The following is a 24,870-nucleotide window of genomic DNA, read 5'->3' on the forward strand; positions in this document are numbered from 1 at the left end:
TCATGACTTAAAGGTACCATAGTCATTTGCATTGCTGCTTTAGAAAAACACTGAAAGGACTGAAATTTTTAACTATTATGTAACTCAGAGTTCAGCTGAGGTACAGAAAGTGTGATTCAGACCAAACTCCATTCTGCACGCACATGCTTTCTTTTTCCTGTCACTCAACATACTAGGAAAGCAACAGTGTCACATCTGAGGAACAAAAGACAGAACAAAAAGCATCGAAAGCAAGCTGGTAACACTGCACACAAAACCTGTCTGCTATCTTCCCAAATACCCTGACAAATATCAAGCAAGACAGACAGAACTGCTCTCTTTGTTGCCAACCCCACCTCTCATGTGAAAGGCAAGTGCAGACGAAGCTCCAATTTCAATAATTATGGTATTTCCCTTCCAGCAAGGATCCCCTGCAGCATGGAGTTCATTCAGAAATCAGCACCTTACTAGGTAGTGAGGCTGAGGCAACTGCAGCCTGCCTGGGCTATGGTCTTTACTTTTGCTGCTTCATGAAACATCATGAGGTGACAAAGATAGTGAAGCTAAATAAATGTGTAAATAAAATTCAAAGCCTGTCATAAGCAAGTACAGTCTATATTCAAGGCTTCCACCTTTAGTCTTATTCCAATGGCCATTCATAACATTGCCTCATATTAAAAGAGACAATCGTGTTCCTTAAGATGCACAGCTCAGAACATGTGGAAATTCATTTCAGAGTTCATTTCTTCCTACTCACTTCACACATTTTTCACCTCCAAGGGATGCCAGTTTTACATATGTGAAACCTATTATTCCCTGGAAATTCCTCAGTTTTCCTCACTTTTTGACTGCTTCTACCTGTGATTGTTTGGTGGGGTTTTTTTTTGTTTAGCTGAAACAGGTATCCCTATAGCCATCGTCCACACATAGTTTTAAATGCTTCCCCTGTAACAAGCACCAAGAGCACCTCTTGTTGATACAAGGACATTTTTAAACATAGCTATTAATATTAACATTTTAAGTAGCCATCTGGAATCTTTGGAGAAGTGCTTCACAAATGGAAACCTTCTTGGAAGATTTACCAAGACTGTTCTCTGGAGATCAGGAGGATCTGTATATTTTAGAAGTACCATACATAGTTATGGTTTTCTGAATTCACATCTTTGCTGAAGCTTTACATATACACCAAAGATCTTGTTAGGTATTCATAGTCCAGACAAACTGCTAACAAAGTGTTTGAACTCCTAGAGGAAGGACAGATGGTAAATATCTTCATGATATTTTAAAGTCTAGAACGGTGGTCATGCAAAATTGATGAACCTCTTTATAGACTTTCTTGTGCAGTTGTCAAGAGAGAAAACTGGTAAGATATCCTCATTAGCAAAGATCCCCTAATGAATCAAGAAAAATCTCTAAATAACAGAGTTCCTGCTTTCCTCCAAATTTACCTGTGGAGATAAACAGATATGACATTGACCAGTACAAAGTATCGTTCACCAAGCACAATGCTTTTTCTTATTGACTGCAAACAGAAAGGTGCTAAGACAGTTAGTCCTTGCTGCATATATAAAATCTTCTTATTTACTACCTCCTACGTTAGTAAAATAAAATTCAATTCTGTAGTATGTTATTTCACAAGTAAAAGTAATTCATAATTTCTCCTTCAATAAGTATTAGCAAAAGTAACATTTCCCGACGGAGAAAGTTTTCAAAGCTTTTTTTACTCATTAGCTTAATCTCCAAGTAATCTGCAAACTTCGAAGCATGTACAAAGGACAATTAATTTCAAAAATTAAAAATATTAAAAAAATGCTTCAACACTTTTTTAAAGTGCAATTCAAATGGGATTAAATATGATGGACATTTTCACATCTCAAAAAAAGTATCTATGGTTTTATGAATATCCTATATTCCAAACATACTCCATTTTATCATAACTAGATCATTACAGATTTCCCTGCTAATGTTAATAAAACTAAGAGTTCAAATTTCTGACTCTATCAAATTGAATGGTCTCTCTGAGACGATGCAAATTGCAACAAAACACATAAAAAATAACTAGGAGTATTTTAATGAAATATGGAGAGCTCTAGATTGTGTTAACAGTACTTTTTCCTGCTAGGGAGATTTTAGACACCTGCTACTCACAGAGTCATGAAGAGAAAAGTTTCACTTTAACAAGTGACATTATGATCTTCAATTTAACATGAAAAAATAAGCTAAGGAAATTATAGACTCACGAAAAAACTTTTGGTCAGATGGTACAAGTTCTCTTCTGTTTAAGAAATATTCACCCTATCAGAAAGGTGACATTACATCCCATCAAATTTTCTTAAAATTTGAAATTTAGAAACTTTTGAAATATCTGAACCAAAATAAATTTTCTTCTTATGAAAGACATAAATACATATTTAGTAGAAGAATTATATTTTGAGTGAGTGCATGCATGCACAATAACTTTGAACAATGTGCCTTAGACTCCATGGAGGTATTGACATTTTCAAGAAGCTAGTGTAAAGCAGCAACTTTCCACTAATGCCTAGAATCAAACACCTAAGGAGATCAAACTATGATTTGTGAATTCTTCCCACTTCAATAATAGCTATTCTAAAACAGTGAAGGGACAGCAGCACCAACAGTTTGGCCATATGTTCCACGCCTGGACCAAGAGAGGGCTGATGCCATGACAGCAGCAACACTGCACAGGGGCCTTCAATAAGCAGGAATCTTCCCTAAACCAGTCAGCTCATCTGAATTTAATGAGACTGAAAAAGCAAAATTCACCAACAGCAAAGTTAATTCTTGGGGTGGTGCAATGTGCCTTGATCATTAGTTAAACCATTATCCTAAAACCATTAATAAAATCTGGAATAATGCAAAGGATAGCAGCTTAACTTTTGCATTTTGCAAGTTCACAAATTTGTTTCCTCAATGTTCTGTTAGAACAGCCTTCAAAATCATGCAATAATAAAAAATAAAAATTATTTTGAAACATACACATATTACTATGTTCAGATAAACCAAGATGCCTTACAAATCAGAGATTAGTAAAGAACAGCACCTACAGTGGCAATTTGTTCATGAAAAATGACCAAAGTGAAGCACTGATTTACAGGCTGATCTAACAGAAACATTGTGACCAAGACACCAGCAAACTGAATTCACTTCATATCATGGTGAAGCACACCTATGAAAACACTGTTACCACACTCATAACTTCAGGTAGACAGGTACTTTTCATCACACAGAAGTTGCATCAAAATTGCAAAAGCTTGATCAAGACAACAGTGTAAAAAGAGAACCTCACAAACAGTAAAATAGAAAGAGAATTCGAATTATAAAATCGCTCCCTTTCAGGATATTAGGAAATCCAGCAGCAGCTTTTTGTACCAATTGTGGGGAGGGAGGCTTGTAACACACTACAATGATTTTTTAAGAACAGAACCTCTTCCAAAAAATCCTTCTATATTAGAAAGAATGGGCAGCTGTAATCTGCAAACACACTGAAGTAAGGTGTATTTCCCCAGCATGACCATACCATTTAAGAAAACAGGATGAATAAGAATTTAGGAGTGAAACAAAATACTGGACTAAAATGAAAAACTAGCAACTGTGACAATAATGGCAAACTTCCAACTGACATTCACAGAACTGAAGATTCACCCCAGGTGTCTGTTTTTAGATCCTAGAAGCAACAACTTTCCTTAAACAGCCCTATATATACTGCAAATGCATCTTTGACTTTTCCATTTAGAAGGACAAGCAGCTAGAACAAAACCTGCACAGGCCTCTTAAGGTTAATTTTAAATTACATCTGCATGCAGTGTAGGAGAACGAAATTTAGGTCTGCAGATGAAACACCTGCACAATTAGACAACCTGAACAGCCAGAATCATGCAGAACTGTGATGAGATAACATCTTCTGGTTTTGTACCTACAGTGCACTCTATTAACCTTTATTTTTTCTTCTCCCTGTAAAATTCCAGTACAGTTCCACCTGCACATATCAAGAGATACGTTTCTCATAGTCCATCCCTCATCAGTGAGAGAAAGATGAAGAGACAGCCTTCGAAACAGAACTCTGTGTAGATGTAACTCTTTTATTTCCGCATTAGCATTTATTGCTGAGAACACCAATCAAGACACATAAGTTCCACATCTAAACTTCTAATTGTATATATTTACTGTAAGCAAGTGCAAGGACCCAAGATCATCCTCAAATCAGGCTTCCAAAAACTGCACGCTGTCACTAAATAAAACAGAAAAGACTAAGCAAGTTATGTATTATCATTTAGCTGTAGAACGAAAGTTAGAAACCTGTAAATACTTAATGCACAGGAATGATTTGAGAGCACACAGAAAACACAAAGAGAAACAGCTGATGTGTTCATTCAGGGTGAAATAAGCTCTTCCTAGATAAGTCATGTAAAAATGGCAGGTACCTCTGCTGTGTGGTTGGTTTCTTTTAAACAAAATAAGAAAAAAAGATGCTAGAACCCCCATCGCTTCTCTTTGTGAAAAAAGAAGTGCAAGGTGAAACAAACCAACCTGGAAGTCAGAATCCATCTCCCACCTGGGCATCAATGATGACCAGTCAGCAATGCCTCCTTCTCTTCTCTTATGGCTACTCAGGACTAATGAATTTTGCCTTGATCAGTTTCTCAACTTTCGTTATGACCCCCATCTCCTGGCTCATCAGTTTTCTTGCAGCCCAGTAAATTGGCAGCTGCTCAGTTCCTTCAGGGGAGAGAAGCAAGAGTCAATTGTAATAATGGGCTGCAATTACTCCTGTGTTGCAGGAACTGAGCTGCTGTTGCTGACTGCTGTCATTTTATCTGCCTTTGAACTTCTTTATGACCCCATGGCAAGGAATTACAGCCCTCGGCTGGGAAAAAAAAAAAAGATATAAAAATAAAAAAAATCACACCTCTCATCATCACACAACATCCTGGAGAGCCTCTCAAACAAGTGCCAGACATGCTGACTGTGGTACAGGAAGCAGCATACAAAGCTGTATTAATTATACTAATGCAGCCACGCTGCTTCAAGACCGTTTGCAAACCTCACTCGCGTACCTCTAACGCAGCTCTGCATATTGGATGGTAAACATGTATCAAAGTGGACAAATGCACTGTAGTGGATATTAGACTTCTCTCTGCCTAGATGCAGAACGTAGAAATCTGTACCGTTCAATGTTTTCAAATTGTACAAGACAGTAATTTTGCCATAATCAAAATTGAGTTATATCCAATGGACAGCAGTATTTCTTTTTTTTTTCTTAATAATCTAACTCACCTTAAAAAACCAGACAGGAGCTGTAATACTCAATTAAATATTAGGTATCAGAATCATCAAAAGGATTGGCAAAATCAATGATTAAAGTAGTTATCTCCATGAGTAAGATGTACTCTTCAGCCATTGCATTCTTTGGCTACATTTTTATATTTATGTTTTTTTCAAAGCAACTGCTATTAGAAATACTGCAGAAGTACAACATAAAAGTTCTCAAAAGACAAAAATCAAATAAAAGTTGTTTTAAGTGCTCAAATACACTAATTTCACTAAGCGTCACTTAAAATACAAACAAATTATTTCCACTTTTTATTTCCTGAATCAGTGCTTTCCATCGCTTATTATGCTGAATATATTTTCCTCCTCAGCCACTGCCCAGGTCTTTTTACATGGTCCTCCAGCTGCCCAGTGCCAATTGTTTTGGCAATCTTCCACCTTAAGTGAAGGTAACAAAGCTTGTTTTTTGCTACAATTCAATGCATGTGACATTTTTCAAAGGCTTCTTTAAAAGCATTAGATATCATTTAATCATTCTAGTGAATCTGGTGCGGGGGGGCGGGAACAGAGTAGGGTCTGACCCACATGCTGAGAAATAACTTTTGGGTTAAGTTTTCTGGAAATATCTGTAAGATACCGATTTTTAATAAATGAGTTTTAAAACATATTATCTTTAACAAGAAACTATTTTAAAGTAAAATATTTAAGAGGGAGAATTTAATTTAATAACAATGGTATTGAAGTGTTTCATGAGGCAATAATTCAGTTTGAGTTGATTAAGTTCAAATTTGTTGGCCTAGCAGTTTATTAACCAGGGACAGAAATTATTGCTGAGAAAGCACACTGGGGTATTCCCCGCATTCTTACTATGCTGTAAATCATAAATTCCCTTCCTTTTGCTGTAAGAATGGTGCATTTATTTACCATAAAGTTTGTAGATATAAAATAGTTGAGTAACGAAAATAATGCTTTGTTATTATCTGAAAAATTATTTAAGGTCCAAAAGATTAAAATGACACTTAAGCTACAAAAACATTAAAGTTCTCAGTATTTTAAGGATCATCTTTATAATGCTTATTTTAAACCATCTACTTTGCATAACTGATGAAAACTCAAATGGCCTCATTACTTGAGTAGTCCAATAGCAATTCCAACCTGCTGTCTCTCCACTGCCAGTAAAGACACCATTCACATTTCTAGTGTACACTATGCAGAAGACAACAGTTCTGGAGCAAGTGTCCACTGTTTGGTTAATTGTTTGTAACAATTAAACCCTGTAAAAAAGGGTAGGGGGTGAAACAGTCTGAAGGCAAAAAACGGGGCATGACTACAAATCCTGGGCCTCAAATTCCAATGGTCCTTACTCTGATGAACTCCAACAGAGACTGAAGTCAGACCATCCAATCTTGAAAGTCATCATGAAGTAACAACAGAAATCCATGAATGCCAAACCAGTCTTCTTTATGAACACTGTGCTCTTACTTGTTCAGCTACTGCACGCTAAACGCATTATGATCCATCACCTGCTCTTAAGAGCTTGGGGTTCTAGACATTACAGTGTCGGTTACAAGGCACATTAATGAATTGCAGGCCATACTCTTTGGTCTCCTGCTGGTGCATGCTAATGCATTTTGTTTAGTCTTGCAACCAAGGAGAATTTTTAATCATCATAATGTGACTGCCAGTGCTCATCTGATCATAATCATTATAGATTAGGCAAATCCTAAGGTCTTCAAGAACATTGCTTTTCCACTTCAGACTGAATAAAAGAATAGCCTCACCTCTCTGCTAAAGTTTAGCTTTCACAGAAGGATATCCACACAGCTCAGCTCTTTATCATACCAGCAATGTCTCAAAAACAACGAAAAAAATCCTTTTGTGACAGTACTTGTCTGAGCTCTGCCACACCAATTAACTAAATGTGGTTTATGAATTTAATTTTCAATTGAGTTATACCAGATTTCAAAAGTGACAAGTCAGTAACGGAAGATATATGCTAAATAATTAAAAATTTGCAGTGGCATATCATAGTATTTTTAACTAATTAGGAAATTGGATTCACATACACTATCATAACATATGTTTGTACTTATCTTTAAATTTGTGGAATGAACACTTCAGTGAGGATATGTTGTCTACACTGCCTCAGAAACACTCCACTCTTCTCTGTTGCAGCAGCTTTGTAACTTTACACAAATATTAATATTTCAGCTATACTAATTAGTTCAATACCTGAAGTAAAGGACGCAGGCTGAGGAGGAAAGTAAGTACTCAGTATTGCCACTAGTACGTCTAAAGTTACTTCTGTCCCAAACATGGCAAATGCATATAAGTAACAGATCGACAGGAAAAATGTGTTTTACATTGTCCTCAATTTAAAGGATAAAAAGCAAACCAAAACTACTGACTAGTTTTTCAGCATGTCTTCTATAAGGACTGATATGCTCATAATTAAACAGGAATCAACTAGGTGCAAAGTAACATTTTAGCTGCATTTAATTCCACAGTATATTGAGCTACTGAAGAGAAATCTAATTATTCTCAAAAAATACTATTTCTCAGTTTCATTGTCATCTCAAACCTTCTTGTTGCACACACAAAAAAAAAGAAAAACCACTCATATGTGTATATATACATACATACGCACACACACTGATTGTACAATCTTTCAGACTCATTGAATGCAGAAATTACTTGTTATGTGATTTAAAATAAATAAATGCAGACTTGGTCTACCATTATAAATGAAAGCACACAAAGATGCTCTGCTTCCTGCATTTAGGGCTTCTGACCCAATAGATTATTTTACCATGGGATTTGAAGCCAAGCTAGTAGTTCTAAAATGCAAGTAACATGCACAGTGAGGGACAATGCTCTCAGGCAATTCCAATACTCCAAGAGGAAAATGGATTTCCCCAATACTGCATTAATAGTGTTATAACGTTATGACAAGTAGATCTAAAAACCTTCTTCCATTGTTTATGCATGTGCTGTGCCACTCTCAAATCTTTTTACTTCATAATATCCAAACAAATCCTACATTTTTCACTGCTAATTTTGACATGATCAAGGTAGCTGGCTGTATACGTATGGCATCCAGAAAGCTTGACTGAGCATTACTGAGAAGCTGGTAACTGTCATTTTCCTTCCTCCTTCCCTACTCATCATCCCAAATCAATCACAAAGCTTTTGATCATTATGGAAGAATTAGGCTTTCTACCATGTTTCATGATTGCTTTAGGTGTACTTAAATCTCAATGAGATCTTAATAGCATAAAAACAAATGAACAAGAACAATAAAAGTCCTCATAGAGCCAAAGTTTAACTGCACATAGAGCAGCTTAACATGAACTTTATTTTTCTTTGATAGAATTCCTGTTTATGTACTTCTCTACGTTCTTTAATAATATCTTCAACAATCTAGAACAACGTCCCACAAAATTATTTTTGAATGTAAAACATTGATCTTCCCTATAAAGATGGCCACTGACACATTTTTCTTATCTGATTCATCCATCTTACTTTAATAACATATTATCGCAAATCCATTTTTTAATCTTTTTTGGCGTAGGGGTGCAGTTAGATTAAAACTGAGGAAGTAATGGTGAGAACAACAAACCTTTCCCCTACTCAACATAATTTCCTTTTGTATTGCACAACAAGCTACAAAAGAAGTCTTTCAGCTTTCTTACAGAATTCCAGTTATTTCCTGTTTAGTTGTTTCTGGTGTCATACACAGCAATTGATCTTTGCTATGGTTTTGAGTGTGGAAGATTGGAATTAATTTCTTGCCAAGGAACTGCTGGAAAATTAGGAATATGACCCTAATCTATCATCCCAGCTACAGCTTGATGCAAACAACTGTATTTAAAAAAGGTTGGTTTATTTGCTTCCACTTCAAGTTACTAATATATCAGTATATTTTATCTTAATACACTTCATATTAATCTTTTCCCCTCCAATATATTTTGTATATTTTGGGGTTGGTTTGTTTTTGTTTTAACATCTTGCTACAGATTTGTAATGTTCTGAAGCAAAGAGTAAAGCCTGAATGAATCAAACAAGGACAAAGGAAGACAAATGTTAATTTCTTTTTCTGTCACCTGCACCTCTTTAAGGCATTCCAGGCCAGGTTCATTCATATGTTTATAAACATGTTTGATCACAGTCTGCACCAGCAATCAAGTACAAAACTCCTTCTTTAGAGAGCTTCCCAGATATTATTACAACTAATAGCTTATCACCACAAAATCTACAAAAAGGACGTGTTCTTGGGGTGGGTGAGACGAGGATGCAGAACAGGGGGAACACAATGACATGGACAACACTGTTTCTTGTTTTCTCATTCTCAATAATTCCACCTTCCACTGCTCCACCCCAGGGTATATCAGGCACTTCTCTCTTCTCTCACTACCTATCAACTATCTGAAAGGTCTTCCTCCTCCCGCTTTCTTTTATTGCCTTTAATCCCCTACCTTCTTCCCTAGCTTCCTTTCCAAAACTGTCCACTGCTTTGCTCAAGGTTCCTCATTACATCTCAAATCTTCAAGCAACCATTTTGCTTTTTACTCAACTTACGTTCAATTCTTGTCCCCAGCTCTTCTTTCATATTGCTGTTGCCATCACCTTGGACACATTTTGTATTCACAAATATTATCATGATGATATAACAAAGATTCTAAATACATTAAAAAGACCTTATGTTGCTTTAACATGACAAGCAATCATTACCACTCATCTTCAAGACTTCATTTAACTACTCGCCTTTGTTCACCTTCCATTGTCAGACACTTTCTACTGTACTTAACAGATCCTTTATGTATTTTGTTACATATTTTGTTATGGATTTCTCTTTCTCATCTATCATGTTTATTATTATTAATCAGGATTACATTTTCTCCAGGGAAAAACAGAACATTTCCTAATAAACAATCCCCTTGCGGAAGATCATTATAAATTCTCACCACTATATACCAAAAAGTCACACAGTTCTAAGTCTGCCCCTGAATCCCAACCATGTCATCTCTGGCACTGTATTTCACAGAATCAGAGTGGTTTGGGTCCAAACCCCCTGAGTGGACAGGGTCATCTTTCACTAGATCAGGTTGCTCAAAGCACTCCCCTTTAAGCCTGAGTTTCTTACAGAGATAAGACCATAGCTCTGTTCTTACGCCCAGAGACACATGCACACATCCCTTCCACTTCCCTCCACCAACATTCACATCACTTGCCCGTCTCAGGCATCATCTTTGACTTGTCCTTCCATCTATCCCCTTATCTGTTCCCTACATTATCATACCCTTTGCCATCTTCTACCTGTTTAATAACATCTTTTGATGTTGTCCAGTTTTGCTTTAAGTGCACCATTAGCATTAGAGAGGAAATGAAAATTACTAGGCACTCTTACTGGTTTACTCAACATGAATAAACATTTCCACCTGCCACAGATCAAATCATTTCAATCTCCAACAAAACAAAAGCAGCCTCTGAAATCAATAAAAGCATTGAGCCAAAATGAAACAAGGTTTTCAGCAAGAAATGGATACTATTGCTTGTACATAACAGAGAGAATACTCATCACTATTCAAGCTTTAACTTGGAGTCATGCATGGAGGAAAAAAAGTCATAAATAATTATGGCACATAGCCATACATACCATTTCCCAGTCTATATTTGGCAAAGTTTCCTCAGATATCCCAGGTAAATATGTCTCTTTCAGAATTACCCAAAGCAGTAACAAAGAAGATACTGAATTCTCTTTATCAAAACCAAATTCCAGTCCAAACACTGTGACACATAAGCCCTCCCTGACTTTAGATACCAGTGAATCTTAAATACACCCTAATGAAGGTGGTATTTTCCAGCAGACCAGACAAGCATCTGTCAGAGCCATTCTGATGGTCACAGTGGGGAGGTTATCACTGGCACCTCCACAGCAGACTGACATTTCAAGCCAATGTTTGAGCTGTCATGAAGAATCAGATGACATGTTTTTATTTAAGCATGAATGATTTTGAAATAGAAATGGGAATTTCAGCAAGTTGCAGGTTGAACAAATTGATTCTGTACGATCTATTTTTCACTTTTGCTCCAGAGAGGAAGTTTAAGAAATTCACACTACATAGAGAGTCAAAGAAATTGATGGTTTCATACTAGCACTATATCACTGCCAGAAGCTCAAGCTAAACCAATCACTTTTTAACTAGAAATGGGCCTGAGACATGAAGTTCTGATCTCAATCTGAACTTCACAAAGTTCATGGTGGTTATGTTAGGATTTAGCATTTGGCTTAGGATCTTCTCCACTTTTAACGACGAAGAAAAATCTTTTAAAGTAACAGTGGACTCTCCTCTATCAAGTTTAACAGAAATCAATGAATCAGCTTGATCCAATCTCATTTCAACATTGTAAGAAGTCTAAATAGGTGTCTTTTAGCACTGCCGTTATAATAAACCCCTCTAAGTCTCTCTGGGAGTCATTCTAGTATGGATGTGAATTCCAATATGAACAGGATTTGAGGACATCCCTGGACCTATTTGCCTGGTAATTACTCGCTAAAAAGCAAACCTGGAAAGGTTTGTGGAACAACAGAGCCCTCTAATGGAATAATGCTGTATTACTGCGGTTTTCTTCAGTGCTGCAGTAAATATAATTCGGTTTTCAACTTGAAAATAAAACACAAGGGATACCGAGAGAAGAATTATAGAGTACAAAAGCTTAAAGACAGAAACTATTTCTTCCAATTCCCAAATAGACAGAAATCACATAAAGAAAGAGATATTGTTCAAACGGAGGATCTAAAAAGAAACCTCCTATGACCATTTGATACTTTTGGTTTTAAATAAATAAGCTTTGGGAAGAAGCTAGTTTTGCACAATTGTTGGTAATATTCCTACATACAGAAGGAGCCAACATGCCAGCAGCATGTCTAACCTTCATTCTGTTTCAGGGCTTGATTTTGGTTTCTATTCTGCTGCACTGCAGTCAGTGATCTCTGCAGAGCATCCATGTAGTAGAAGGGAACAAACATCTAGTAGAAAGGCTGTAAAAGGGTGTGCTTTCCTGATCAGCTAAAGCAAATCTGAAATCAATGATTCTGAAATGGCGGGACTGATACAGTTTACCATAGAGACACACAAGCAACAGAACCAACACACACGTGCATACACAAAACAGTATTTTTTTTAAAATCTGTAAGAAAGGAAATTGATTGGAGGAGGAGAGGAGGAGCAATCTTAGATTATTTTAGATCGTCATAATCTGAACCCTGAACACACATAACAGAGCAATCAAGAACCCTTCAACAGTGAATGGCTCTGGAACAGTTTTGTACCAATACACACAGAAAAACTGACTCAGTGTAGACAGAAGAGCTGGGAGTGTCCCATATCAACATAGAAAGATGCTCCCAATGGTTGTATGCAGGTAGGGTAAGAAAGAAGGATGCCTGGTACTACTGAGACAAAAGGGACACAGTTAGTTTCAAGTGATCTGTCACTCTGGAAAAAAAAATTCTTCCACAAGTTTGTGTATCTCATTGAAGTACCACATTTGTCCCTTAATCAAGAAGCTCAGAATATCCATAAGAGAGTACTCAAAGGTATTCAGGGGCAGAATATAAATATAGTATGGATTCTGAAGGTAAAAGTGGCTTATTACAATGAACATTCACAGAAAGACAACTCTCGACGAAAATGCATTCCAGGGTTCCTCACTGATTAAATACTCGGAAAACCCAGGACGGAACAGTAACATTGAGCACTGCAGCACTGTGTGGGTCGTCCCACTGACAGACTGTAAAGTAAATTGGTCATCTTCATTCTTTCTAATGGAACAATGCAAGATAATCTCAGTGAAGTAAAGGGTTTCAGGGTAGGGGAGGTGGCATTTGCATTTTGGTTTTGTTACTCCTTAAAGACCTCTAGCTGTAAACTTTACTAAAATAAACAAACTAACTGGCAGGTCACCTATTCATTACAATAACAAAGACTGAGGATTTCAGTATAGCTAAAGAATACTGTGCTTAACCATGAAGACCAATTCCTCTCCATGGTGCTCATTCAGTAAAACACATGCTGCCAGGTTAAATTCAAATGGCATGTAGCCAACACACTTTTGTTAAAATATTACATATCTAAAGTCATTTGTGGAGTTCTGTTATAGCTACAGAACAGTATAAATCCATAAACTGCATCACGTTTTTGATTAGCTGGTTGTTGACTGACCTCAAAGAATGTACCTCACAGATAATGACTTTGTCAGTCTCAAATTTCCTGCCATACCCTGTGAAAGAACAGTAAAATCTAATAATGAATATTATGTGATTCCTCAAGCCCATCTAAGTAACAGGAGAGGAAGTGAGATCAACTCCAAAATGACAAGTTTTAATGAGAGACCATTCACATTTGAAACGGGAGTTTGCCCGTACCTAAATTTGAGAGAAAATAAGAACAAGGCAAGCATGTAACAATACCTCCCCCAAATGCTCTCCCAGGTTCCAGCTACTTGTGAGTCATCAATTTCCTCACATGGAAATAATACCTTCATTTAATGTCCTGCAGTAGATTTTTCTTCCACTAGTCCACACAGTCACTCATTGAACCTATTTATCCCCAGTTATTCCCTATCTACAGCATCCTAAAGAGTTCCATGGCTAAATACTTTGTATCATAATACAGTCGTGACCAAAACAAAAGGCTCTAGATTTTGGGAGTTGAAATGACAGGCCTGTTTCATGTTTTTTTAATATTGGATTTGTTCAAAATTTTACAGTGGACAAGAACAACTGGTCAACCTAGGTTCTTAAAAACACAAAGAACATCAGTATTGAACCTTTTGCTGAAGTATCATTTAAATACCACAATCTACTTCTGCATAGCACACTTTCCAGAGAGCTGTATAATAGGACAGTGAAACCAGTGCACAAAACAAGCCTTCTGATTTAGTCGAGGGCTTACGGCACACGTTTTAAGACTGAATTAATCCCAGCCCTGCCACCAACCTGTTGTGACACTCAGGGCTTTCCACTTCACCTCACTATATATTCGTTTTTTTCCATTATACAATAGACATAATGATACTTTCTTTGCCTACTTTTTGAAGCCTTCTGAGAATTGCAGCAATAAGTACTACATAAAAAGAGATATGCATTTATATTGAAATGCACCTATTCATTAAGAGTCATCAATTTCCAACTCATTAGTTAAATCATCTTTATAAGCATTCATTCACAAAAAGCATATGAAAAATTTACCTGCTCATTTTTGCAGATCCACACAGTATTCCCCTGAAGTAGAATAAAGATTTTGGCTTTGTATCCTTTCAGTTCAAGATAGCCGCTTTTCTCAGGGGCGACAGAAGTTCGAGACTGAGAGTTATTATCAGACTGTGATTTCAAGGCATTGAGCATCGTATTAACCCAGTCATTCCTTTCTTCTAAACAAGAAAAAAAATTAGACAAAAACGCATGGTTAAGCAGCAGCTCCATTCTTCTCTACGCATTGGTCTTCCTGTTCTTCCTACTATGCTATGCTAGTTGATGGTATACCTATACCACAACAGAAAGAACATACACCTTGAATAAGAGGTGTAAATAAAAATAACACAATCGTCCATATCAGTGGAGATATTAGCAAAGGTAGCCATTCAATTAACTCGCAACAATCAACACACAAATTGAAAGTTACACAAACTGATGATCAAGATTCTTAAAATCATGACTACTAGTTCTAAAATGCTTAATTCCAGACAGCTTAAAGACTGAGGTGGTAGACAGGAGGCATTTTCACCTTCTGCAAGCCAGATCAATGGTCAAGAACTACAGAAGTTATGTAAGCAAAAACCAGGAAGCCTAAATATCATCTGTCACTAAAGAGGCAAGCCATCGCCAACGCCATTCTATGTTTGGCCACACTTTTAAGCAAAAACATTTGGCAATTTACAATCTATTTCATTAAGGTGCAGTGGTTAAGCTTGATACTGTCAAGGGTACTGAGTAATCAAGAAAACGCATCTTTGAATATCTTTGCATGCATTATTAATTTAACATCTTACAAATACATGAACATAAGTAGGCGAAGTAGTAAAGCTGCACTCGGCCTCATTCACTATGTTCAGTTATTTCATAGAATCACAGAATCACAGAATCATAGAATCGTTAGGGCTGGAAGGGACCTTCAAAGGTCATCTAGTCCAACCCCCCTGCAAGGAACAGGGATATCTCCAACTAGATCAGGTTGGTCAGGGCCTCATCCAACCGGGCCTTGAACGTCTCCAGGGATGGAGCATCCACCACCTCTCTGGGCAACCTGTTCCAGTGTTCTACAACTCTCATGGTAAAAAATTTTTTCCTAATATCCAACCTGAATCTACCTCCCTCTATTTTAAAACCATTACCCCTTGTCCTATCACAACTGGCCCTCCTGAACAGCCTCTCCCCATCTTTCATGTAGGCCCCCTTGAGGTACTGGAAGACCGCTATAAGGTCACCTCGGAGCCTCCTCTTCTCATTGGATGGGTTAGGGTTGGAAGGGACCTTAAAGATCATCTAGTTCCAACCTCCATGCCATGGGCAGGGAAACCCTCCACTATACCAGGTTGCCCAAAGCCTCATCCAACCTGGACTTGAACACTTCCAGGGATGGGGCATCCACAACTTCTCTGGGCAACTTGTTCCACTGCCTCACCATCCTCTGAGTGAAAAATTTCTTCCTTATATCTAACCTAAATCTGCCCTCTTTCAGTTTAAATCCATTGCCCCTTGTCCTGTCACTACACGCCCTTGTAAAAAGTCCTTCTCCAGCTTTTCTGTAGGCCCCCTTTAGGTACTGGAAAGCTGCTATAAGATCACCCTGGAGCCTTCTCTTCTCCAGGCTGAACAGCCCCAACTCTCTCAGCCTGTCTTCATAGCAGAGGTGCTCCAGCCCTCGAATCATCTTCATGGCCCTCCTCTGGACTCGTTCCAGTAGGTCCATGTCCTTCTTATGTTGGGGACTCCAGAGCTGAACACAGTATTCTAGGTGGGGTCTCACGAGAGCTGAGTAGAGGGGCAGAATCACCTCCCTCGACCTGCTGGCCACACTTCTTTTGATACAGCCCAGGATACGGTTGGCTTTCTGGGCTGCCAGTGCACATTGCCGGCTCATGTTGAGCTTCTCATCCACCAGCACTCCCAAGTCCTTTTCCTCAGGGCTGCTCTCGATCCATTCTCCGCCCAGCCTGTACTTGTGTTTGGGATTGCCCCGACACACGTGCAGGACCACGTGCATTTCACCAGACTAATATCAATATACTTTAATGCTGAATACTCTGAACGAATTAGACTTGCCTCATGTGATTGGAACATCATTAATATTTCAACGCCTTTCTGTGAAACATTCAGGTCATAAAATATATTGGAGTGGGGGAGTACCGAACAGGGAGGGAAGGAAAGTTCTATCTGCAGTATAGATAAAGCTGATACAATCAGCGCCGAACACTGCAAAGGGCACCACTAAAATAGCAACGTGCTTACCTCCTAAGTGTCACGTATGCAACAAGAAGAAACAAACAAATTTAAGCTTCAGAAAATAGTCCAAAGAGGAGGAAGATAGCAGCCTGACAGACTAGCGCAGGGAAAGCGATCCAAGTGCTCCTCTTAGAAGTTTTGTTTTAAGGCATGCTCTTTTCAAGTACTTTCAAAAGATCACTGGAACATTTCAGTATGGTTGAGGGTATCAAATTACTCAAAGGTGGTTTTTTTAATGGTATTTTATTCCAAACAAAGTCTCACTGCATCTGAGCAGATTATGCTCTAATTCATTACTATCCCTTACTTCATTTCTTGCTTCTAAATGTCCCTTTACCTTCCAAAGCATTATACATAGACTTTTTCCCTCTAGATATTTAAATCAATCCCAAAATAGTGTATTTTTTATATATAAAAAAATAATAAATCAGAGCACTGAAAGCAAACAAAATGAGCTCTATAATCTACTGATTATAGACCAACATTGATACCAACGGACACAGGTCAATGAAGACAACGATAGCATTCTTTATTTTGATACTCCAGCAGAGAGAAAGTTAGTAAAGTCCACAGCATGAAATATGTATAAAAGTCTCCATTTCAAGATCTTTGAAAAGAACTTAAATAGCCTTCAAATAGTCCCAGAAAAATTCTCAATCACAAATCCTCAGACAGAAGAGCATCAAGTAACAGTTTGTGCATGTAACAGAAAGCAAGCAGGGTTATCTACATAATTTACTATCAACACATCATCCAGGTCTAGATACAGCAAGGACCAAATTACTTGTACAAACACACATTTCTAACCTTAAGTGAATACCTTTACAGACAGGCCACTATGTCCAAAGATGGTTATATACTAAATGAAAATGCAATTTCATGTATAACAAGTGGTTGCTCTGAATATACTTTTTAAGTCAGTGTAAGTTGTTAACATTTTTATAGTATTCAAAGGCAACTGTCCATAAAACAAATTATGGCCCTACAAAATTGTATTTCACTAAGATGGTTATTTTCCAATTTATAAAAAAAGTGGGAAAAAAAAACCAACCCACAATTTGGAAGAGAAAGGCAAAAATAATAATAGACATACTTTTTAACTCAGCTAAGAGCATAAAAATACCTGAAATCATTTGAGCCAAACCTGATAAGAAGGATTTGTTCACTGATGCTGCACTCCTGTTACAGCCTGCAGCGAATGTTTACAACCAAGCGATAACCCATAAAAATGGGATTTGATAATGGAAATGCTGAGAGACCCTTAGCTATAATGGGTCTGGCATGTACTGCTGTAAATACACACTGCGTATCTTTTTTTCCCCTAGGTATTCCATTTTATTTGATTGCTTCCATAAATAAGTCATACATGCACTGATATTGATTCTACATATTACAGCTGTAGGTTGAGAAAATATTAAATTAGAAGGCATACTAAGTTTCTTACTACAATTTACATTTCTATTCTCTACCAATACACGTCTGCAAATACTATATAAGGCAGTAAATAAAGACACAGAAAAAAACAGATTTCCTTTGATCACAGCATCACATTCGAGTCATCAACTTCATTGTTGCTTTTTGTCAATTTTATATCAAGTGGTGACTCGGAGCAGATGGCTGAGAGCACACAGGCTGTAAGAGCTGCTAGTCACACCTGAGGAACATCCAGACAAATTCATCTTTGGGAAGGATGGGGGAGGAGGCAGAAGAGTTGGAAAACAGCCTTCTCATTTTGATATTTTTAAAAGTCATTCCCCAACAATTTCAGTAGTTCTTACAAAGCTTACAGTTATCTCCAGTTTCACTTTATGAGCCCAAGACAGCTGGATTCCAGAAATATTTCTGGTAATACAACAAGTTATATTTCACACGCATAATTTACCATCAGTGATTACATGGCTTTTTGTCAATCACTAGAATTACAAATGTTCTACTTACCTTCTTTATCCACACGGAAGACAAAAGTCCTATGGGATGTGACAACTTCAAATTTATTCTCCCCGTGAACTCTTACTGTTGCTATAGCAGAAAGCAGTATTATTCCCTTTGAGAACACTTCCTATAATAAAAACACAATCGAAATAGTTAATAACTCTCATGGAACGTTAAGTGTCTCTCAGGTAATATTACTTGCCAAGAAGTTCACATACGCAGGCTCCTAAAAGTTCATACTCCTAAAGTTCACCACACTATTAATACAACTGCATCAATAACTGAATCACTTCACCACCTACACATCACCAACTTCACTGTTCTGGGTCTATGCACACCAACTGCCTTCTGAAATAAAGTAAAATCCCATAGTGAGATAGAATGCATATATTTGAGATACCACTTTACAAATTGTCTCATGGCACTAATATTGCCAAATATCATGCTCTCTTAAATTTAGAATTTTATGCCAAAGTAAATTACATTGACTATCTCAGAGAACCATAATACAAATAAATAAATAAATAAAACTATACTTGCAGAATACAATCAGACAAGGGAAAAAATTGTGTCTTTTCCATGCAGAAAATTCCAAAGCTTTCTGTTCCTTCTCCACTCCTTCAGTGGCTAGCCAATAAGAAAAGCAAATTCACTGATTGTATCCCTAATTCTGAACTCAAAGGGGGTCATCGCTCTCTGGAAAAATCCATTGCCCTGTCATTGCTAACAAGAATCCTCTAGCTTGGATCAGGTATGTACTTTTCTGCTGTATGAGGTAGGAGGAGAATGATCCCTCAAAAACATTACTTGGCATCAAAGCAAAATTTTCCCAACATTTGCTAATTTCCAACTAGAAATCAGGAACACTCAAATGAACACAAAAGCCAGATAGTAAAAACAATTGCTACGTGTACTTTCTCCAATTAGTCCGTCTTTTAATCTAATTAATGTAAGTATTCCATATGGGGTGAGGAGGGGAGGAAAGCTCAAACAGATATGCAACACTTCAGAAATACTTCCGTACAATTCCTGTATTCCAGAGTTTATGCTGCTGCTCCTGTTCCCACTATGCCTTGATCAATTGGTTTTCTGACGAAGACAATTCAGATATACTGCTAAGATTTATGATCCAGATGCAGCAACAGTCCAAGAGTCAGCTCCCCATAAAGAATTTGTACTGCAATAACTTTCCTCCCCAAGTATAAATTATTATAATAGACTTTATACAAGGACTGAAGGAACCACTGTGAATGCTAAGCATGAAGGATACACAGGTTCATTTTTTTTTGTTTACTGACTTGAACATACTATTGATTTTCACAAAATTCACACTCATGTTTTTTCACTTCTAGGTACTAATACACATCAGTGAATACAGTTTAGCAAATAAATAACTGGAAATATTGAAACACAGCTGAAGGGAACATGTTACTATAATTACACACAAGAACTACTGTGTCACTCAGAATGATCTTAGTATTGCCCATCTATTTTCATTATGGCTATAATTGTTAGAAGAGAGATTTTAACATATTTGTTAATAAGACTAGATATCATGTTAACTACTGATCCTCCACAATGGCAAAGAACACTTTTTACACATGCTATTTCTAAAAGTATTCAGATATAATCATATTATGGTGTTTGCAGGCATCTGCTGGCTGTATTTGGTACTGTAAGAGAATAATTCAGACTGCTGGAAGTCATGGCTATTTTACTTTATTTGCTTAAAAAAAAAAAAAAGAGTCAGTACCCTTTTAAGCTGAGAACAGTTTTGGTTTTGCTATTTTGAACAATCATCCTTTTTAAAGCTTTGTTCTCCAAGGCATACTTATTTTCAAATAAAGTTTAAACTATAATTTCTCAATCTTTTTTCTGCAGCAGCTTCCCTTTCATATGCAAGAAAATGTCTACTGTTAAAAAGCTGTTGTTGACCAAGACACAATTTCTCTTTCTGAAATACTCCAGACTGGAAATTATTTAATTATAATTATTTATACTTTATTTAAGATATATAGAATATAGAAAACAAAACAAAAAAACATAGGCAAGCCAAGAACCTCACGGATATTTCTTCTATTACTGAGACATGTACACTAGTTTTAGGGCTGCTAAAAAATTTTCTGACAGAACAATTTTTTAGTGGTGAAAGAAAAATGTTTGGTGTTTTTTTTTCATACCAATTGCTTTGATGAAAACTTTTATTTTCAAACACAGTCCAATGGAGTCCTCCTTGACAGCTGTGTCTCAGAGCTGAGCTAAAAGATCTTGGAAAACATTGTTTTGCACTGCTTTGGCTTTCCTTCCACAACAGATTAAATATGATCTATTTCAAGAATGACAATGATTCACCTGTTTTGCAGTGAACTGTGTTCTTTGTTATACTTACATGCAACATAACACACACAACAAAATACTGATGATTTCCACATGAAAAGGCAAGACTTGTCCCCAAAATCATTAATATATTTGTCAGGGACCCTAAGATGTTTTTAAACAGAATCCTTCAACAAAACCAGCAGTTTTTGCCTTACTATGAAGCACATGTTAGAGCACCAGAGTTCTCCTGTCAAAAGTAGGAAGAAATTTGAAACAAAAATTGTTCATACGAGGTAGTTGAAAAGAATTCTTAAATTCTACCTTCCCCTCTTCAGTTTGCCCTCACTTCAGTTAACCACATTCTGTTAAGACAAAACCACACAGGATGTTGCTCTGACCACATTAACTTGCTAAAGACCATGAACGTAGAAATGAGCAGCATCAGATTCAAACAAAAAACTGCTTCTAGGTCAGATGCTGTTTGAAGAAAACACAGTATTTTTTTTCATATATGCAGATCCAAGGTGAAGAAGAGATCTCTATCGATTAGAAGCTGATGCACAACCAGAACAAGGTGAGAGAAACATTTAGGAAAAAAATCAGGTTTAAATCATTCAAAGTAGTGTTTAATTGGGCTAAGTACACAATTTCAGGAATACTACCCTCTGTGTCTTCCCTTCTTATTCTCCACTTGTTTCACTCTTCATTAGCCAGATAGCACACTTCCCCTTCTTGAGAACCTCACTCCTCTCAAGTTCCTAATTTGAGTGACACATAGAGCTATTTAATATTGGTAGTATTTCTGGATAAAATAAACAGCTTCATTCCACTGAGTCTACCCTTCTCTGCTTGTAATAATCAGAAAAATATCCAAGCATGGGTTGCTTTCCTTTTGAGAACTACTTTTAATTGATACGTGAAACCAAGAGTATAACAATTCCTTTATAACATGCTTGCCTGTGCAGGAATGTCTTCGGATAAACACACATTAGAATAAACGGATCTCGCTATTAAGATCTAAAGTTAAAACAACTTCCCCATTTAAATATATATATAGCTAGACACATAACCAGGAGGAGGGACCCACTGCCTTGCAATGAACTGTGTAGCTATGCCTGTCTTTCACCAGAACCAGTTCCTGAGCTGCATGTAGGTCTTGATTGGTCTGCAAATAGTTGCTTACGATGTCAAGGTAACAACACACAAGCAACAGCAGGAACATGCTGGTATCCATCTAGAATACTCTGGGTGTGGGAATAGTGATTCAGCAGAGACTACTGTACCAAAAACTCACGTTCACCAGTGACACCGCTGTTCACTGAACACAATGCCACTGTGCACTGCAAACTACTGGTAGCCAACTATGTTTTCCTCCTATATGCAAGCAAGTCCAAGAGTTTCACCAAATCCTCAGTTCCCAGAATTTCCTTCAGGCCTGAGTTCCCAGACATATGAAGTTCTTAGCATACATTACTCGAAGTTAACAAGTCAGACACCCGGATTTGGTCAAACTATATACACACACAAAGACCAACCACCATCTCTTTCAGTCTTGGGAACGAGGTTTTATACTCAGATTCCAGGAAAGGTGAGACAAATAGGCTTCAGACCAAACTTTCTGCAAGCTCCTGATAGTCTAACCTATCACAGAGACCTTTTAAATAGAGGATGCAGAGTTGGTAGCTTTCTATGCATCGTGTGACACACTAAATATTCCCCTGAGCAGAAGGGAAGATTACTGCAATCTCCTATGACAGACAAATGTATAACAAATACTATTCTAGAGTAATTTACCTCCAAGTAACTTTTTCAGTGACCTTCAAAAAAAATATCCGCCAGCGCAGATAACAAAGATTTAAAATTCTGTATTAGTATTTCTTTCCCTAATTATGCTACAGACAGTGTTAAGCAAATCCCAACGCTGTATTTTTCAAGTCTTTCTTAATGACTAACTCTGCTTTTCTGCTCCTCTGAAGCCCTGGGATGAATACCACAAAGGGGTAACATTTCTTTGTCACTGCAATCCAAATGTTAGCCTATTGTTCCCTTCATCTACAAAATCATGTCTTCTACTGTGAGTGAAGCAAAGCAAGCAAGTAAAAACAGATTGTTTCATGTTCCTAATCAGCAGGCATAAAGAACAAGGTAAATAATTTTTTGAGCTTTTTCTTAGTTTCTCTGGCCCCTCAGGAAACAAAGTCTTTTCCTACTTCAGTTCTACTCCTGTAATCTGCTAAAATAGAGCTAAGAGTGTGCATACTATAAAGCATTTATAGGACTCATTACCACCACCCAGCATACTGCTTGGGAACTTTTACCCCAAATTGTATTTTGTTTCTAATCTAATATGCATCTTCAACAGGAAATGCCAATAACACATGTGCATATAACCTCACCTCCACCAAAAACGCATATTATACAATCATCTACTACTTTTGAGTTTAAGTTGTTCTTCATTTCTTCCAAGAGGAGAAATTATTTATCCATAGAGCAAAATAAAAAGCACTTTGTGGTAGTAATAAAATGTATTAAATAAACAAAATAAATATATATATAAAAGAATATAAAGCCATTTTTAAAGACAGGTATCAAAAAAAACCCCAAAACATAGCTTCTATTGTGAAAAAGTAGTATCAAAAGGTCAAATAAATCTTTTGTAAACCTCAGTTTCACAAAAGGAATACACATTTTGTTGAAAGCCATGATTTACAACTCCATTTTTGTATCACATATCAGAAGACAACTATTTTAATCAAAGCAACTAATGAGTCTGTAAATGTTTTAGTAAGATTCAATTCTTCGGTACAGCAACAAAGAAAAGCCGCTGACATCAAGTACTATGCTGATTTTAAAAAGACCCATTCAAACATAATCACATACAATGGTACGTTATTATTCCTAGAAAATGAACATGAAAGAGACATTTTTAACTAAAGGGTAAACAAGAGTATGGGGTTTTTTTGTTTTTAAAAGGTCTTCCATGCCACATTTAATATCTTTCTCAAAGTCTCCAGCATGCTGGGTTCCCATGACAAGGTATTTTGCAACCACCATCAAAATAACATTGAATCTCTCCAACATGTTTTGCATGATCCTGTTATGTTTGGCAGAATGTAGCAGTGTCATTCTTTCAATAAAGAAAGAAGTTCTGGTGATATCTACCTAAAAAGGTGAGGAATATAAGCCCTCATAGAAAACAAGAGTATGAACAATACAAGAAGATCTCAAGACGACCTTAAAATATTTAATAATATCTCGTCCTAATACTTTGCAACTGCAAATAAATTTATGATAAATATTCATTTGTAATTATTTCTGAATTTTTTAATGGTAACATATGCATTAGAGATGCATTTTGTCCCAAACATGACAAAAACACAGCACTTACCTTTTCATTATTGTAATAAGAAATGCTGTCTCCATCGAACTTAACCCAGCGCTTCTGAAACACACGTTTGCTGTGAATCAAAAATTAACATAATTATAAACACAAGTTAACAATGGCTTTTAAGAATGTCTCAAGCACAAATTATAGAAAGGTCAAATCATGTTTAGCTTCCTCTGTTTGGCCCTAAATATTTTGATAAGGAAAATAAGTCTTAGCCCTATAATTTCTTTTGAAAAATGAGAATACTGATTTCAAATATAACAAAAATATCTGAAAACAAGTGCACTATTACTAGACTTCTTTTACAAATCAGCGTCTTTGTGGTTTTAACTAATTTGGCTTCCTTTCTGTCTATTTCCTCCCCATGTGCTCTATATCACATCTGAAGCAATACAGGAAAAACAACTTTCCATAATGTAAGGATGAGAATTGACTATTTTTATTGGAGGTAAAGGAC

General features: G+C 36.8%; 1 protein-coding gene across 1 annotated transcript in view; it reads right to left on the reverse strand.

Annotated features, from left to right (window-relative positions):
• ARAP2 (ArfGAP with RhoGAP domain, ankyrin repeat and PH domain 2) overlaps positions 1–24,870 on the reverse strand; it is a 132,524-nt gene that overhangs the window by 89,573 nt on the left and 18,081 nt on the right. The window contains exons 6-8 of the mRNA XM_086612484.1: positions 24,414–24,483; positions 18,713–18,833; positions 14,522–14,703 (exon numbers count right to left, since the gene is read on the reverse strand). Of these exons, the coding sequence (XP_086468610.1) occupies positions 14,522–14,703; positions 18,713–18,833; positions 24,414–24,483 (373 nt within the window). The remainder of the gene's footprint in view (positions 1–14,521; positions 14,704–18,712; positions 18,834–24,413; positions 24,484–24,870) is intronic.

This window comes from Tauraco erythrolophus, chromosome 5 (assembly GCF_009769465.1).
Source record: "Tauraco erythrolophus isolate bTauEry1 chromosome 5, bTauEry1.pri, whole genome shotgun sequence".
NCBI classification, from domain to species: domain Eukaryota; kingdom Metazoa; phylum Chordata; class Aves; order Musophagiformes; family Musophagidae; genus Tauraco; species Tauraco erythrolophus.